Source organism: Schistocerca gregaria, chromosome 6 (assembly GCF_023897955.1).
Source record: "Schistocerca gregaria isolate iqSchGreg1 chromosome 6, iqSchGreg1.2, whole genome shotgun sequence".
Classification (NCBI taxonomy): domain Eukaryota; kingdom Metazoa; phylum Arthropoda; class Insecta; order Orthoptera; family Acrididae; genus Schistocerca; species Schistocerca gregaria.
Window position 1 is genome coordinate 222,291,606 of NC_064925.1, and position 18,350 is coordinate 222,309,955.

The 18,350-nt window shown below is 37.2% G+C and overlaps 1 protein-coding gene across 1 annotated transcript in view; it reads left to right on the top strand.

The window, feature by feature from the left end:
• Positions 1 to 4,898: 4,898 nt before the first annotated feature.
• Positions 4,899 to 18,350, top strand: part of LOC126277912 (succinate dehydrogenase [ubiquinone] iron-sulfur subunit, mitochondrial) — a 30,820-nt gene continuing 17,368 nt past the window's right edge. Inside the window, exons 1-3 of the mRNA XM_049977479.1 lie at positions 4,899 to 5,220; positions 6,225 to 6,391; positions 7,774 to 7,917. Of these exons, the coding sequence (XP_049833436.1) occupies positions 5,170 to 5,220; positions 6,225 to 6,391; positions 7,774 to 7,917 (362 nt within the window). The 5' untranslated portion in view covers positions 4,899 to 5,169. The remainder of the gene's footprint in view (positions 5,221 to 6,224; positions 6,392 to 7,773; positions 7,918 to 18,350) is intronic.

Here is an 18,350-nt window from a genome sequence, read left to right on the forward strand (position 1 = left end):
CTGCTGATTTGTTGTGTGTTGTGTTGTGTTTGTGTGCATGCTTCATGGTTATGTGTTGCTTGCTTTTGTATTTTGTGGTTTATTTTATCCACTATCTGCTGTGCAATTTGTTATATTATGTTCAGTTTTTTTGTGTTTGTTCATGGATGTTTTGTTCAGTCTGTGTAGTAAATATCTGAAGCTAGATTCTCTGTGAGATATGGGGTGATTTGACTGGCTAAGAATAAGGGTGCTGGTGATTGTGGGTTTCCTGTAGATTGTGAATTCATGTTTGTTGTTTCTCTTGTTTATGCTGAGATCTAAGAAATCTAGGACTTTAGACATAATGCAATACACAACATAAAGTGCACCAAATCGTTAATTCACATCATAACTGTGAAATGTAAGCAAATGATGTATAATATTTGACAACAATTATTCATTCACAATTGTAAATATTTTGTACCAGAAGTTTCTCTAAACGTTAATAAATAAAACAAATTACAATAAGAAAATATAATAACCCACTGAAAATAGCACAAAAAGTTCTGAAACATGTCTGGGTAAAAGGGCACTGTAAAGGTGTCTTACATAAGGCAGAATTCCTAGTCCTATGTATCCATTATGCTTTTTTATTACATACTGGCACCACTGTCAAAACTTTCTTCCTGAGAAACCTTGACGATTCACTGCTGGCCTGTGTCAATGCCACTGTTTAAAATGCATTGTGTATAGTTTTGATGTGATGTGATAGTCATTGTGAAATGACCTGTATTCATCGTTAATTAGTTAGTTGGTCGCGTGTTCCATTGATCAATCACACGGTATGGTAGCCGTTATGATGTGGAACATTTCAAGTGCACAAGAGATGCATATATGAAACAAGATTTTTTGATATATATGTATTACAATAGAGAGTTAAGGATTAATATTTCTATTATTTACCCTATTCCCTTTAATGGCACAACTATGTTTGTAGATTTATTTTTTCCTATTGAAGAATTCATCTATGGTATAGAAGGAGTTGTCAAGGAGATATGATTTAAATTTATTTTTGAAACTATTATTGTTGTCTGTCAGACATTTTATTTCATCTGGTAATCTGTCGATTATTTTTACAGCAGCGTATTTTACCCCTTTCTGTGTCAAAGATAGGTTGAGTAAAGGATAGTGTAAGTCTTTCTTTGTTCTGGTATTATAATCATGAATGTCAGTGTTGTTTTTAACTGGTCCATGTTGTTGAGAACAAATTTCATTAGTGAGTAAATGTACTGTAAGACTGTTGTAAGGATTCCCAATCTTTTAAAAGGATACCTACAAGATGTGCGACTATGAACCCCACACATTATTCTAACCACTTTCTTTTGAGCAGTGAATACTTTTTGTCTAAATGTTGAGTTACCCCAAAATATTATTCTGTATGACATCAGAAGTGAAAGTATGCAAAGCATGTTAGCTTACTAATTTGTGTATCCCCAAAATTGGCAATTATTCTGATTGCAAAAGATGCTGCACCTAGTCGCTTTAGAAGATCCAAAATACGAATTTCCCAATTAAGATTCTCATCTATGTGTACATCCAAAAACCTAGTATGCTCTACCCTGTCTACTGACTTCTGTTGATTTGTTATGTTTATTGAAGAATCTGTACTTTTTGCAGCAGAAAATTGGATGTACTGTGGTTTTTCAAATTTTAGAGCAAGCCCATTTGCAGAAAACCAATTTTCAATTGGAGTTTCTTTTACCGGTTTAATAATGATTCTTGTATCATTAGCAAACAGTGTCAGTTCAGATTCCTGTTTCAGACAGAAAGAGAAGTTGTTCACATATATCGAGAACAGAATGGGAGCTACGATTGAGCCCTGTGGCACATCTAATGTATTACTTTTGAATACATTATGGGAAAGGCAGTGATCAATGTCTTATAAATATTTACTATTAAAAACAGTCTTTATCACGATTTATTTATCAAGGTGACCGGTTTCGACCACTACTGTGGTCATCTTCAGACCGTTGAGTAGGAACTTCTTTCTGTTGGAGAATCACTACTCATGATTCTCCAACAGAAAGAGGTTCCTACTCAGTGGTCTGAAGATGACCACAGTAGTGGTCGAAACTGGTTACCTTGATAAATAAATCGTGATCAAGACTGCTTTTAATGTAATTTCACCCCAGTTAGATGAAGTGCTTATTTTAATCACTTGACCCATATAAGGAATCTTTCTGCTTCGTATTCTGTAGGTACAACTTAAACCACTCATACGTTATTTCATTTATACCATAGAACTGTAATTTCTGTAACATAATGTCATGGTTCGCACAACAAACGCTTTGGACATGTCACAGAAAATTCTTATTGGTGACATTTTAATATTTAAAGACTCTACTATGTGGACAGTGAAACTGTATATTGCTGTCTCAGTGGAACAGCATTTTTGAAATCTGAACTGTGATTTACTAAGTATCCCATTACTGTTGAGATGGCTAACCACTCTTGAGTACATTACTTTCTCGAAGATTTTTGAAAATATCATAGGCGAGGATACTGACCGATAATTATTGACATTTGTGTTGTCCCCATTTTAGTAGAGTGGCCTGACTGTGGCATATTTCAACCTGTCTGGGAAAATACCTTGCGTTACATATATATCTCATAACATCAGCTGTAATTGCTCCACATTGCTTTAGTACCGTATTAGAGATGTCATCTACTCCAACAGAACATTTATTTTCCAAAAATTTATTAATTTGACTTATGTAACAAGAGGTTGTTAGGTGAAACTTAATCTGACTAATTTTTTTCAAAACAGACTCTTCCATGTACTGCCTTGCTTTTTCTTTTGAGCTGTGCTCAACATTTTTTTCTCTACACTTAAGAAATGGTTGTTATATACAATAGTCACTTGTGTTCTGTTGGTTAGGATGGTCTCGTTCTCCTTAATAGTAATACTACCTACCCCAGTGGTTACTTTTCCTGTCTCCCTTCTAATAACATTCCATATTGATTTGATTTTATTGCCGGAGTTGTTAATTTCTTCTCTAACATCCATATTTCTTGATTTCCTTATAGCTTTTCTCAGTATGTTACAATAATTTTTATAGTGTAAAACTACTTCTGGGTCTTTACTAGTTCTTGCTGTCACATAAAGTTTTCTTTTTCTTTCTGAAGACACTTTAATACTTGTTGTAATCCAAGGTTTCTTTGAAAAGTGTGTGGTGTTACATTTAGTAATTACCTTTGGGTAACAATGTTCAAAAATGGATATAAATTTATCAAGAAATATGTATGCATTTAGCATTAGCATTTGGCTCATTATATACATCTTCAGAATTAACATTTCTTAAGCTTTCTTTGAAGTGCTCTATAGATACCGGGTTGAGCAACCTCTCACTTTTACTTAATAGTTTCCAAACTGTACACCCTGTTAGGTTTTGTTAGTCAATTAGTTGTGCATCATGGTCTGACAATCCATTTATCACATGGAAAGTTTATTTTACATCCTCTTTCTGTACAAATACATTATCTATAAGCGTGCTACTGTCTTGAGCTGTATGTGTGGGGAAATTGATCACTAATTCTAAGTTATATGTTGTTAATAACACTTCTAGTTCACTCTCAGAATTATTTAGAAAGTTTACATTGAAATCACCACAGATTAACAACTTCTTGTTTTTGTGTGACAGACAGCATAATAGGGAGTCAAACTTTCTTATGGATAGCTCCCAGTCTCCTAATGGGGACCTGTACACTATTGCTAATTTCAATACTACATTATCTAGCTCAAGTTCACATGCACAAACCTCAAAGTGCTGATCAACACAAAATTTGCTTACTTCTACAGTTTTGCATTGGTACTCTTGTTTTATGAAAATGGCAAACTCCTCCTTTATCCATCCTAGATCTACAAGAGTAAGATGCTAAATTATACCCATTTATACTGACACTATCCATGCCCACAGTTACATGATGTTCAGACAGACAGAGTATATCAATCTCATTCTTATTTTAGATATCATCTGAACACACTAATAGCTCACCTGTTATATCCCCCCCCCCCTGATATTTTGATGAAGTAAGTTGATGGTGGTGGTAAGTGTTTAACGTCCCGTCGACAACAAGGTCATTAGAGACGGAGCGCAAGCTCAGGTTAGGGAAGGATTGGGAAGGAAATCGGCCGTGCCCTTTCAAAGGAACCATCCCGGCATTTGCCTGAAACGATTTAGGTAAATCACAGAAAACCTAAATCAGGATGGCCGGAGACGGGATTGAACCGTCGTCCTCCCGAATGCGAGTCCAGTGTGCTAACCACTGCGCCACCTCGCTCGGTATGAAGTAAGTTGATACGACCCTTTGTTTTATCCCTATTTACTGTACATGAAGTTTCCTTTATTCTATTTATCTTGATTGTCATCTGTCTGGTCTTTGGCTTTAACCTAAAAATCCTGTCTACTTGGACCCATTAACCACAGGGATCACCCCTTGTATGACTGTGGACCCCTTAGAGTTTCTGCTAATAGAGAACATGTCTTATTTTTCCGTATCCTATTCAGGTGCAGGGCATGTGTAGTGTATCCCCACCTACCAATAGCATTTACTGGAACAACACTTATGTGAGATTTCGCCGGTGTCTGGAGCAGCCTGTTCAACTTAGTGTTAACATGCCTAATGACGCAGTGTTTACCCAGTGCTCATCATGGCGCTGAAAGACCTCCACAAACCCCACATCTGTGTGTTCAGTTTCTGCTCCTATGTCTAAAATTTTATGTCGTTAATATATTTCTTCCGGTGCTTCAAAATGCTCCACAATTATGCGAACACAACTATCAGTACCTGTAGTTCGTTTTTTTCAATTCAAAAGAATTAATATTTTTTCCGAAAAAGCCCTTGTATGGCTGTTGGGTCCGTGACAGCGCCGGGGCAACGCCATCTAGGCGTTGGCCGGGGCCGTAGTGTAACTGTGGGCATCTGCTGCTTGAATATACCGCCTTTGCTTATGAGATCTGTATGAGTAGCTCAGTCGTGTTGTCCGAGAAAAGAGAATGGCCAGTTTCTAGTTTAACTTGGTTTGAGTGCCTGCTATTTTTATTTATTTTTTTCTGAACTGTGAAACGTTGAGTTGGCAATAGTGTACCGAAAGACTTCGTTCACGTCAAAGTAGTATCTCTGGAAGTAATAGCTGCGCGATTCGGAATGGCAGGTGAAGCGACAATTATGCGGCTATGCAGAGGAACTTTTGGGAATGTAAGTTGACCTGTCATAATTCTGATTATATGGTGTCACTCCGAGAATCGGCCTGACTAAATGACGTTGAAGACTACGCTTCTAATGCATGACTTCTTGTAACAGTTACGCGATGGTATTATGTAACCCACCACTTTCTTAAGGTGATTTGGTATTTAAATGGCAAACACTGAGAAATGCATTGTTAGCAGGCACTTGATTTGGCACTAGATTCGTATTATCAGAAATAATTAGTAGGCTTATGATTTGTCATTAGATTCATCTTATTTTAAATAACAATTACGCATAAGCAGTAACAGTTCTTCGTATTTTTGACACAGAGAGAGAGAGAGAAGAAGACTACTCTTTGGTTTACTGTATATATATGATGATATGCTGTAGCTCTAAGGTCATCCATCACTAGTTTGCCAGTTTTGTGCGAAAGACAGATGTTGGTAATAACGGGTCAAGACGAATAGGCAATACGAGTCGTCGGAGTTGATCAGCGGGGTATTGTTAATGGCTGTTGGTGACGCCACACTTAACTGCGTATATTCACAGTATTATTGTTAGCCAGCGATTGTGGAAAAAAAAATCTGGTTGTGGTGACAGAAAGCTCTGTTGGTCTCAGATCTAGGTTAGGTTGGAAGGTGACAGCACTTGTCGTTTGCGAGTTGGCGGAAAAAAAAAAAAAAAATCATAGTTATGGTAACAGACATAGCATTGCCTGAGGTTTGCATCAGGTTAGGAGAACACAGTTAGCTCCATAGCTAACCTGTTTTAAAAAATAGCCACCGATATCATGTTACTGTCACCATGTTTTTTACACCATTTGTTCCTTGTTTCCTATGTCATCGGTCTGAGCCGACGAGACGTATTGAATATTTCTGTTTATTCAGAATAACTTCTTGTATAGTGTGCAGTGATATTATCTGCTCAGTCATTAAAGAGTTGAATGTTGTTAGTTCCTAATACATGTATAATCTTTCGATAGAAGATGTCATAAGCCCTTTGATCTGTTGTAGGTACGGAGGCTTCATAGTGCCACAAAGCAGCAAGCAGCGGCAGCAGCTGCTGTTGCTGCAGAGACTAAGGTGCAGCCAAGGATTAAAAAATTTTTAGTGTATCGATGGAATCCTGATAAGCCCACAGAAAAACCTACAATGCAAGAATATGATGTGGATCTCAACACGTAAGAACAAATTCAGCATTACCCATTGCTCTTCATTTTGAGGCACAGTGAGTTATGGGGTGTATACAATTGACGTGTCCGGAAAAATGGGCTTACAGTCAAATACAAAAACTGAAGAGATAAGTGTTGCCATCTGTTGCTGGATGAGGGAACTATAAAAATTAGCATGGTCTCATGACTATCACTTAGGGGTGAGACCAATGTCAATTTCAGTAGTTCCTGTACCTAGCAACAGATTGCAACATGTACCTAAGGTTTTACATTTGAGGGTTAGCCCATTTTTCCATCCATGTCTTCAGTAGTTTGTTTGTAATTGGCAAGTTCAGGGACTAGAGAATTAATATAAAATTTTAAATAGTAGTAATAAATAACACACAGGATAACAGAAAATGTTATTTGATCCCCATAATGTAATTATAGCAAATATGGTGGACCCATATTTTACTTGACATTGGATGATGTAATGCTCCGAGAGTAGAAGTTCTGTTTTTTCATTTTATTGTATGTCATGGTAGTGATTTGAATCCTTAATAAATAAATAAATAAACAAATTAAAGCTGAGAAAACAATTGACCACATCTTGAGCTGCTGCAAAGTGATCACCAAGACTGACTATAAACAGTGGCACTATTGGTTGCTTATGCCAAAGTAAAATCTACCGGTGGCAAAAAAATAAAAAATGACATTGACCCAACATTGACATAATCTAGAAAGCATTGCCAAAAACAAAAAGGTCAAATTACAATGGGACTTTGGACAGGTCGGCTTTTGGTACACAATATACCAGACATTACAATTATGGAGAACAAGAAAGTGTGGAGCATTGATACCACACGGGATTACAGAAAGGAGTTAAATAACTTAAAAAGATACAAGGACTTCAAAATTGAACTGTAGCTACTGTGGTGTAAACCAGTGAAAGTGCTCCCAGTGGCTGTCAGTGGCCAGTGCCAAAAGAGCTTAGTAACCACTTGAAAATCATTGGCATTAACAGTCAACTGCATTATAAAAAGTCCTTTGGGAGGTGTCAGCCTAATAAAAAAAATAGCAGGACCAGCATAATTACCTCTTTTTTATTGTTCTGATAATAATAATAACTCAAAGTAACACATTGTTTCATAACTTGTCATGTTTTGTGTTTATTTCACATATGCTCTGGGGAATATTAGCAATCCTTTGAAGTAAACTGAGTTGTCTAGAGATAATGAGATGACAGAAGGAAATATTGACCCAGTGAATGTTTAAAGCACGTGATCACAAAAATTGTAAAGCAAAATAAGAATACAAATAAATAAAACAATGCATATTTAACATTCTGTTTACTAGTTCTATCGCTAAGTCATGTTTTTCATACTATGCCCTTTTTGGAATTTTAATTTCAGGTGTGGTCCGATGGTGCTGGATGGTCTAATAAAAATAAAAAATGACATTGACCCAACATTGACATTCAGGAGATCATGCCGGGAAGGCATATGTGGATCCTGTGCAATGAACATTGGAGGTGTCAACACACTGGCATGTATCAGGTGCCTAAATTGAAAATGATTTTTCTGCTTATTTGTGGTCACAGTGTATCAAGGCTTTTGCAGCTAGTCATCAGGAGGACAAAATTTTGTATAAATGTGGCTTGAAGTTTCATTACAAAAGGGACTTCTAGATTGATTTATTTTACACATGATACTAATGCCTATGGCATAGACCATATCAATTCCGGCTGGCTAAGGAAAAAAATTACCTTCATAGTCTCAGATGTTATTGAATTTAGCATATGTTACAGTAAAGGACTAAGTAAGGAACAAACTTTTTTTCGTTTTATTTCCAAAAAAATTTCTGCTCCAAGATAAAGCCCTCCAAAGATGACACTGCACATGCCATTTTGAAAATGCATGTTTTGGAAAAAAAAAATTTAAATGTTTCTCTGACACAGTTTTTTGCCCTTTTTCGAAAGGTAGTTGCTTTATGATTACAAAGAAATCCTTCATTTGGACTTATTTGTCAAAGTTCTTTTACTATAGCATTGTGAACTTTTTATAATTTATGGGAAACATTTTTTTTCTTCAAAATGCGAATCCATTTTTTTTTATTAGTTTCATATAGTTCAACATTCCCTGAAAAGGAGAGCTTCCACTTTTCTAAGCTGAACATAAAGCAATTGAACTTTTTGTCATGCATAAAACCAGTTTTATCATCACATAACAGGTTCATAAAAATCAAAACCTAACCTTATTTAACATAGCTTTAGTTTTGAAAGATGAGGAAGCATTTTAAATGGTTTCAAATGTATGTGCAAGGTCCAAAGACTTAAAGGTGTCAATTTATACAACTTCTGTGCACTCTGCTTAGCTAGTCAATTAACTAAAAATATATTCCACTGCTTCAGCATCTTCCTTTGATATAAAGTGATGCCTTCGTGTTGAATCAATAGGAACTGGAGCACTTAAAATCTTCAAACCATTGTGAACAGGAAGTGAGCACTGATGGCATTGCTGCTGTCCTTCAACTGAAAACCTATATCCAGTAGTTGGTCCATGTGGTGGATGAAGTGCACTACAATTTCATTCAAGTCATAACTAGTGTCTATAATCTCTGCAATCCACCACACACACACACACACACACACACACACACACACACACACACACACACACACACACACACACACACGCTCGCGCGCCACAAACATCCCTCTTCTCAGGTTATGAATCTGAATATTATCCTGCTGTCTCTGACATGTTGACTGAACTAACAAAAATTTCTTCTTTCTTCCTCTTTAAAGTGCATGCAATATGAGTTCTCCCATTATGTTGAGTCTAAAAATTTGTCTTCTGAATTTCATTCACAGGAGTAGTTTGTTTGGACCATTCTTCTTTCTTCCGCTCACGGAATTCTTCGATTTCCTCTTTGGACAAAAGAATGAGGGCTCTGGATGTGTAAGATTTTAGAAATCATAAAATTCTCAGCATTCTGAATCGCAGCTGTATTTGGTCTAGAAAGATTATATTTTGTAGCTTGATGTTTCATTAGGCTCCTTCACCATCACAAGGCCCATTCCTGTGACCAGAATCACTGTATATCCAGTCATTTGGCGCAAGTGACTTACTCAATTCAGACAGCTGTTAAAGATTTTTAAAATGACTAGGAGCACCATCAGAAATAATGATGATCTTCTCTGCCCATTTACAGTTGAAGAATTTTGCGCATTGCTAGTAAAGCATGTGCTGAGTCATGTCCTGTGTCATCACTTATAACTACAACACTTGTGTCTTGTTTGAAAATATGTCCCACCTGTAAAAATTGAAACCTGGTCATTGTTGTTGTTGTTGTTGTTGTTGTTGTCTTCAGTCCTGAGACTGGTTTGATGCAGCTCTCCATGCTACTCTATCCTGTGCAAGCTGCTTCATCTCCCAGTACCTACTGCAACCTACATCCTTCTGAATCTGCTTAGTGTACTCATCTCTCGGTCTCCCTCTACGATTTTTACCCTCCACGCTGCCCTCCAATGCTAAATTTGTGATCCCTTGATGCCTCAAAACATGTCCTATCAACCGATCCCTTCTTCTAGTCAAGTTGTGCCACAAACTTCTCCCCAATCCTATTCAATACCTCCTCATTAGTTACGTGATCTATCCACCTTATCTTCAGTATTCTTCTGTAGCACCACATTTCGAAAGCTTCTATTCTCTTCTTGTCCAAACTAGTAATCGTCCATGTTTCACTTCCATACATGGCTACACTCCAAACAAATACTTTCAGAAACGACTTCCTGATACATAAATCTATATTCGATGTTAACAAATTTCTCTTCTTCAGAAACGCTTTCCTTGCCATTGCCAGTCTACATTTTATATCCTCTCTACTTCGACCATCATCAGTTATTTTACTTCCTAAATAGCAAAACTCTTTTACTACTTTAAGTGTCTCATTTCCTAATCTAATTCCCTCAGCATCACCCGATTTAATTTGACTACATTCCATTATCCTCGTTTTGCTTTTGTTAATGTTCATCTTATATCCTCCTTTCAAGACACTGTCCATTCCGTTCAACTGCTCTTCCAAGTCCTTTGCCGTCTCTGACAGAATTACAATGTCATCGGCGAACCTCAAAGTTTTTACTTCGTCTCCATGAATTTTAATACCTACTCCAAATTTTTCTTTTGTTTCCTTTACAGCTTGCTCAATATACAGATTGAATAACATCGGGGAGAGGCTACAACCCTGTCTCACTCCTTTCCCAACCACTGCTTCCCTTTCATGCCCCTCGACTCTTATTACTGCCATCTGGTTTCTGTACAAATTATAAATAGCCTTTCGCTCCCTGTATTTTACCCCTGCCACCTTTAGAATTTGAAAAAGAGTATTCCAGTCAACATTGTCAAAAGCTTTCTCTAAGTCTACAAATGCTAGAAACGTAGGTTTGCCTTTTCTTAATCTTTCTTCTAAGATAAGTCGTAAGGTCAGTATTGCCTCACGTGTTCCAACATTTCGACGGAATCCAAACTGATCCTCCCCGAGGTCTGCATCTACCAGTTTTTCCATTCGTCTGTAAAGAATTTGCGTTAGTATTTTGCAGCCTTGGCTTATTAAACTGATAGTTCGGTAATTTTCACATCTGTCAGCACCTGCTTTCTTTGGGATTGGAATTATTATATTCTTCTTGAAGTCTGAGGGTATTTCGCCTGTCTCATACATCTTTCTCACCAGCTGGTAGAGTTTTGTCATGACTGGCTCTCCCAAGGCCGTCAGTAGTTCTAATGGAATTTTGTCTACTCCGGGGGTCTTGTTTCGACTCAGGTCTTTCAGTGCTCTGTCAAACTCGTCACGCAGTATCGTACCTCCCATTTCGTCTTCGTCTTCATCTACATCCTCTTCTATTTCCATAATATTGTCCTCAAGTACATCGCCCTTGTATAAACCTTCTATATACTCCTTCCACCTTTCTGCCTTCCCTTCTTTACTTAGAACTGGGTTTCCATCTGAGCTCTTGATTTTCATACAAGATGTTCTCTTATCTCCAAAGGTCTCTTTAATTTTCCTTTAGGCAGTATCTATCTTACCCCTAGTGAGGTAATCCTCTACATCCTTACATTTGTCCTCTAGCCATCCCTGCTTACCCATTTTGTACTTCCTGTCGATCTCATTTTTGAGACGTCTGTACTCCTTTTTGCCTGCTTCATTTACTGCATTTTTATATTTTCTCCTTTCATCAATTAAATTCAATATTTCTTCTGTTACCCAAGGATTTCTACTCGCCCTCGTCTTTTTACCTACTTGATCCTCTGCTGCCTTCACTACTTCATCCCTCAAAGCTACCCATTCTTCTTCTACTGTATTTGTTTCCCCCATTCCTGTCAATTGCTCCCTTATGCTCTCCCTGAAACTCTTTACAACCTCTGGTTCTTTCAGTTTATCCAGGTCCCATCTCCTTAAATTTCCACCTTTTTGCAGTTTCTTCAGTTTTAATCTACAGGTCATAACCAATAGATTGTGGTCAGAGTCCACATCTGCCCCTGGAAATGTCTTACAACTTAAAACCTGGTTCCTAAATCTCTGTCTTACCATTATATAATCTATCTGATACCTTTTAGTATCTCCAGGGTTCTTCCACGTATACAACCTTCTTTCATGATTCTTAAACCAAGTGTTAGCTATGATTAAGTTGTGCTCTGTGCAAAATTCTACTAGGCGGCTTCCTCTTTCATTTCTTAGCCCCAATCCATATTCACCTACTATGTTTCCCTCTCTCCCTTTTCCTACACTCGAATTCCAGTCACCCATTACTATTAAATTTTCGTCTCCCTTCACTATCTGAATAATTTCTTTTATTTCATTGTACATTTCTTCAATTTCTTCATCATCTGCAGAGCTAGTTGGCATATAAACTTGTACTACTGTAGTAGGTGTGGGCTTCGTATCTATCTTGGCCACAATAATGCGTTCACTATGCTGTTTGTAGTAGCTTACCCGCATTCCTATTTTCCTATTCATTATTAAACCTACTCCTGCATTACCCCTATTTGATTTTGTGTTTATAACCCTGTAGTCACCTGACCAGAAGTCTTGTTCCTCCTGCCACCGAACTTCACTAATTCCCACTATATCTAACTTCAACCTATCCATTTCCCTTTTTAAATTTTCTAACGTACCTGCCCGATTAAGGGATCTGACATTCCACGCTCCGATCCGTAGAACGCCAGTTTTCTTTCTCCTGGTAACGACATCCTCCTGAGTAGTCCCCGCCCGGAGATCCGAATGGGGGACTATTTTACCTCCGGAATATTTTACCCAAGAGGATGCCATCATCATTTAATCATACAGTAAAGCTGCATGTCCTCGGGAAAAATTACGGCTGTAGTTTCCCCTTGCTTTCAGCCGTTCGCAGTACCAGCACAGCAAGGCCGTTTTGGTTAATGTTGCAAGGCCAGATCAGTCAATCATCCAGACTGTTGCCCCTGCAACTACTGAAAAGGCTGCTGCCCCTCTTCAGGAACCACACGTTTGTCTGGCCTCTCACAGATACCCCTCCGTTGTGGTTGCACCTACGGTACGGCCATCTGTATCGCTGAGGCACGCAAGCCTCCCCACCAACGGCAAGGTCCATGGTTCATGGGGGGGACCTGGTCATTACTCCAATGATATCCTTGTACTTCATGTGGGAGAATGCAAAATCACAGTGAAGCACTAAATATAGTTCTTCAGCTTGTACACACCCTTTCACTTCTGCAAACTGTTGTTGTTGTAATTTCTTCAGATGCTTGTGTTTTACTGCTTTCAGTGGCCATTTACAAAGTTCATCAATGAAACTTTCAAAGGCATCAGTTTTCTTAATAGTTTTTCTCCTCCCATAGCATGTATGTAATTTCTGCAGTTATCTGCTAAGTCTTCCAGGCCAATTGTCTGTAAAGACAGTCCACCCTTTCCAGGGAAGTCACCACATTCTTGAAACAAACGAGTCTCTCGGTTTATGCCAAAGACTACTAATGACTTCACCTGCCCAACCAAGGTGTTATGTCACATGCTCCAGTAAGTTCTTTGAAGTTACCACTCAAAGTTCAAAATTCACGCAATACACACATAAACAGACATCTCGAGATGGGTGTGCAACTACCCACTTAGGTCGTGGTGAATAAAATTTTGATATTCCAGTATGTGTAGTTGTATAGTTGCTCTTATAAATTGTAAAATTTTCTTTAAGACTGCGAGTTATGTACCTCTTCACTTTCACAATCTTTTGACCTTAGGCTGTTACAGTTATAAGGTCTTCTTTATTGGCACTCTGGCAAGAACTGTTCCATATATCTTCCAAATAAAATGACTGCACTATTTGAACTTGAGTTGCTTCTACAGGATGACCATAATAGGGATTTGGTCTTCCAAAGACTCTTTTTACACACCTCCCATTTCCTGATTTGTCCACCATGTGCTTTGATACTGATGGAATGTGGTCCAAAATTGTTTTATTTGAAAATGTCTTTGGGATGTAGGTAAAACTTAAAACTTTTCACTATAGGGTGCACAGTATTCAACAGCTGAAATGGTATTTGTGAAAAATTCCTCGCAGTAGGTGCAAGAATGCTTTGGTTCATTTTCTTGTGAAGATGGAATTTCTTCTTTGAAGAGTGTGGTCCCTTTTGCTGTAGTGTATTCATCCACAGCTTTAGTAATTTCTTTGCACTTTCTTGATGCATAGACTTTAGGACTCAACTTCACTGACCACAGTTTCTTAACAGGACTAATACCTATATCTGTAGTAGAGTGATTCAGGGTATTTAACTCTCCCTCTGTTGATGCAAAATCATCTGCAGCATGTGAGGCTTCACCTTGTACAGATACTATCATTGTTGTTAATCTGTCAAAATATTAAGAACACAAAAAATGATCACTGGAAACATCTTCACTTTGAAACAGGGTCTTCAAATGAGAACACTTATTCCCAGTGTGAACAAAATATGTTTTTTTTGTGTGTATATCACTGGTGTATGGGTATGCAAATAGTCAGCACACTTCACTCTCCTGTGGCCCCCCGTCAGAAGACATTTCAAACTATTTTTTCCACAAAACACACTGCAACTGTGTCAGCTGGTGAATTCCTCACAAAATCACAGAACTCGCTGGATGGTTTTAGATTTCTTAGAAGCCTCTTCAGTAAACAAATTAGCACTAAACAACTACAATACAGAAATCCGCAATGAACAACCATGACAAAGAAACTACAACAAAGTGTAATAAATATCTGCAACAATGAAATAGAAAAGAAATAACTGCAACAAAGACTATAAAAATAAACGTTTTAACAAAGAAATTAGTAAGAAACAACTTCACTGAAGACATACATTACCCTTGAAAGTTTTTAAAATAAAACCAGACCAACTTAAAAAATGGAAGCTCTCCTCTACAGAGAATACAGTACTACATGGTACTAACCAAACGGAAAAAATCTAACTTTTATAGATCGGCATTTTTGAAAAAAAAAAAAAAAAAAATTCTGTAAATTATAAAAAAATTCAAAAGGTGATGGTAAAAGGATGCTGACAGATATGTCCAAATGGAGGATACCATTGTAATCATAAATCAATTATCTTTCAAATAAAAAAAAAACTCGAACAAAATATCTAGAACTGTTACAGAGATACAGCATTTTAAGTTTTTCTGAAATTTGCATGTTCAAAATGGTGTTCGCAGTGTCATCTTTGGAGGCCTGTATCTCGGGGCAGGAATTTTTTTGGAGAAAAAAAAAGTATTTCTTACTTACTCTTGAATTTTAATGTGTTAAAAATAAATAACATCAGAGACTGTGAAGGTATTCCCCCCCCCCCCCCCCTGCCCAAATTGATACAGGTTGTGCCCTATAATCAGTTGATGAACTAATTGCCTTATAGTTCACATCGGTGTGGAATCAAATGGCTACAGGCTACGCCATAATGATTTCAGAAATTTATGCTGTTTTGAGTCATTCCTCGTTTTAGCAAGTTAATGCCCTTTACAGTAACTGCCAATAATTTTCATTCTTTCAAGAAAACTCCAAATATGGTATTTAATTTGGCTGTATCAGCACTCTGTTTAATGGTGGCTAATAAAATGAGAATACAATTAATTATTTGAATTTATGATTGTCATGTATTTGTTGTTCCTTGCGTGATTTAAGAGGCTTAACTGTGTTCCTTAATGGGTAATTCTTGATAATATTAAATCCTCCCCCCCCCCCTTTCCAACTTGCCCCTGTGTGATTTCCTTAATTACAGTTTCTGTAGATTGATTTTCATTTTAATCAAAGTCGTAAGGGGTACAGCAATCGGTTGCAAATAATATGTATTGCTTATCCGAATTTTAGTCACTGTGTGACCAAGTTACAATAAGTTAACTTGCACACCTTTTCAAATATACACTTGTGTAAGATTTAAATGTGAGCCAGTTATAAAATAGGGTCATTTCCTGCCAAAGAGACCAATATTAAAAAGTGTCCCCACTCGACCATCTCCAAATCTAATGAAGTTTGATGTGAAGGTTCTATATGGTCTTTGATGGTTATGTACCAAATTCCAGTCAAGTATGTTCAGTGGTTGAATTTTTAGGGGCTTTTAAAGAGAGGCTACTTATTTAGCCTCTAAAGTGTCTAAAAAAAGTCGCCGTGCTTTTCTGATAGCCAAGGTTTGACCGACCACTGCTACTTTTCATATGAACCAATCGCACCAAAACTTCTGAGCGTTATTCCTACCTATGATATTTGTATGTGGATCTTATTTAATTAACATTGGCTGCCTAGAAGAAAATATATTCATCTGCAAAGAACACGCGATCTAGTGTCATGCAAATTTTAGGGAATTTTTGGGGGCAATATCTCAACTGTCTCTTGTTCAATCCTCCTTTTATTACCAGAGCTGGAAAGAACATGCTTTAATTTTTGGACCTTGCATATTGATGAGTAAGAATACCTATTGGAAAAAGAGGGAGAATGGATTATCGGTGAATACGAAAAATTAATACAGTTTGAAGTTGTAGATAAAAAATGTGTAATTGTAGTATCTTTTAGTAGTATAAGATTTGCCTGCTGTTTAGGGAATACAACTACTAATAAATGTCTTTACATTATTTTACAGTATAGAATATAGATATAATAAAATCTCAGAAAATGCTCTTGAGATCATAAAACCTAGATGATCATAATGGAATGTTATGTTGTTTACACTGTTTTAACCCTACAATGTGTGGTGGTGCATATATGCATTGTCACTCAGTTTCCATCGACATTATAAAGCAGCAATATTTTTTTTTTTAAGGCTCTGTCCTCGCAGCAGTGATACATTGCTGAAATACCACTTTCAATGGTTGCTTTCATTGCCAATTTTTACTAAGTCAGTCTTCTGTGATGCGTAATCTTTGGTGTTGACAGTGTACAATCTTAGTGTTGAGTACTGAGTGTTTGAATACTCAATCACTGTTGTAGCTGAAGGTAAGCATTAAAGCAATATGTTTTGATGGCCTAATTTGTATATTTTATATTCAAACAAGACCGAATCTTCCATGTTTCAAACCTGGATACTCATAAGCTTTCAAAATTTTGTGTTATAGGTTAATAAACTATTATATAAAATGAACCAAGAGACCCCTTTACCCAGCTATTTTGGTGGATCAGATGGAGCTGATTGTCTTAAGTCATCACTATTCTATTATGAAAAAAGTAAACTGCAATCGGTTAAGAAAATGTCACCAAGTAGGTCTGGGCTTGACTTTACTGAAAATGCCCCAATTTGTCCCTACCATATTGCCTTGTTGATGACAAAATTTCAGTTCCTGCAGAAGCCTTGCTGTAGTCCATATGGTAAAGAAAAACATGCAACTAAGAAGGCTTTAACAGCAGAGACCATTCCAGTGTCTGATAGATTGAAGTTACTGACAAATGTTTTTAAATCTGGTCAGAAAATTTGTACCAAATGTAGACAAGAAGTGGCCCTAAAAGACTCATCCCACCAGGATAAGCAGGAATCACCACCCACTGAAATCATGAATGTTGTTGATTCACTGATAATACCACCTGGAGAGTCACCATTAAAGGTTCAAACGGATCAGCTTAAAGGGGTTCAATGGGATACATAAAGTGCAAAGTTTTGAACCCCCATTACAAAGGTAATTGCCACAGCTGCTGGTGTGAGCCAAGTAGATATTGCTAAAATACAAACAGAAGAGTGCCAAAAATTTAAAGATATGGATATCTTTATTGAAGAACTTAAGTTGCAGTCTAGGAGACTAAAGCTAGGAGATGGGATTTTGACAACACATGCAAACTGAAAAGGGAAAAGCTCAATGATGTAAAACAAAATGGTTTAACTTTTTTGGAGATGTTGATTTTTCTTGTTTATGCTCAGGCTAAAAGGATTGTGTTGCAGTAAAAATAAATAGGAAAAAGATTCACATGCATAAACATCTGCTCCTTTGAAACCTGAAAGAAATGTTTATTGTTTATTGTAAGCAATATGGAAATCAACTGAGCTTCTCAATTTTGAGAGTTCACGCTGAAATGGCGTATTACAGTTGGTGCTTCTGGATCACATTCAATATGTGTATGTGCAATTCATCAAAATGTCAAATTAATATTGGCTTCAGAAACATCCATCCAAGATGACTACAAGGTTTTGCGAGAGAGAGAGGAGGGGGGGGGGGGGGGGCTGCATTCAGTTTGGAATTGAAAGATTGTATGCTGCAATGTTGTGAGGAATGTTCAGGAAAAATACAACTAGAGACTTTTCTCAGAGACACTTGTAGAGACTATGGCCCTGAAGAAACAGTGTAATACCAACAATGGGTCCTTACTGACAGACACATATGGGAGACATGTCGGAGAACTGCTGAAGATTTCATGGAGACACTGATTCTGAAAATTACCACTTTAAAACGCAGTCACTTCGTGACAAATACTAAAGTTCATACTGTAAGCAGTTAAATGAAATCTTGCAGAAAATGAATT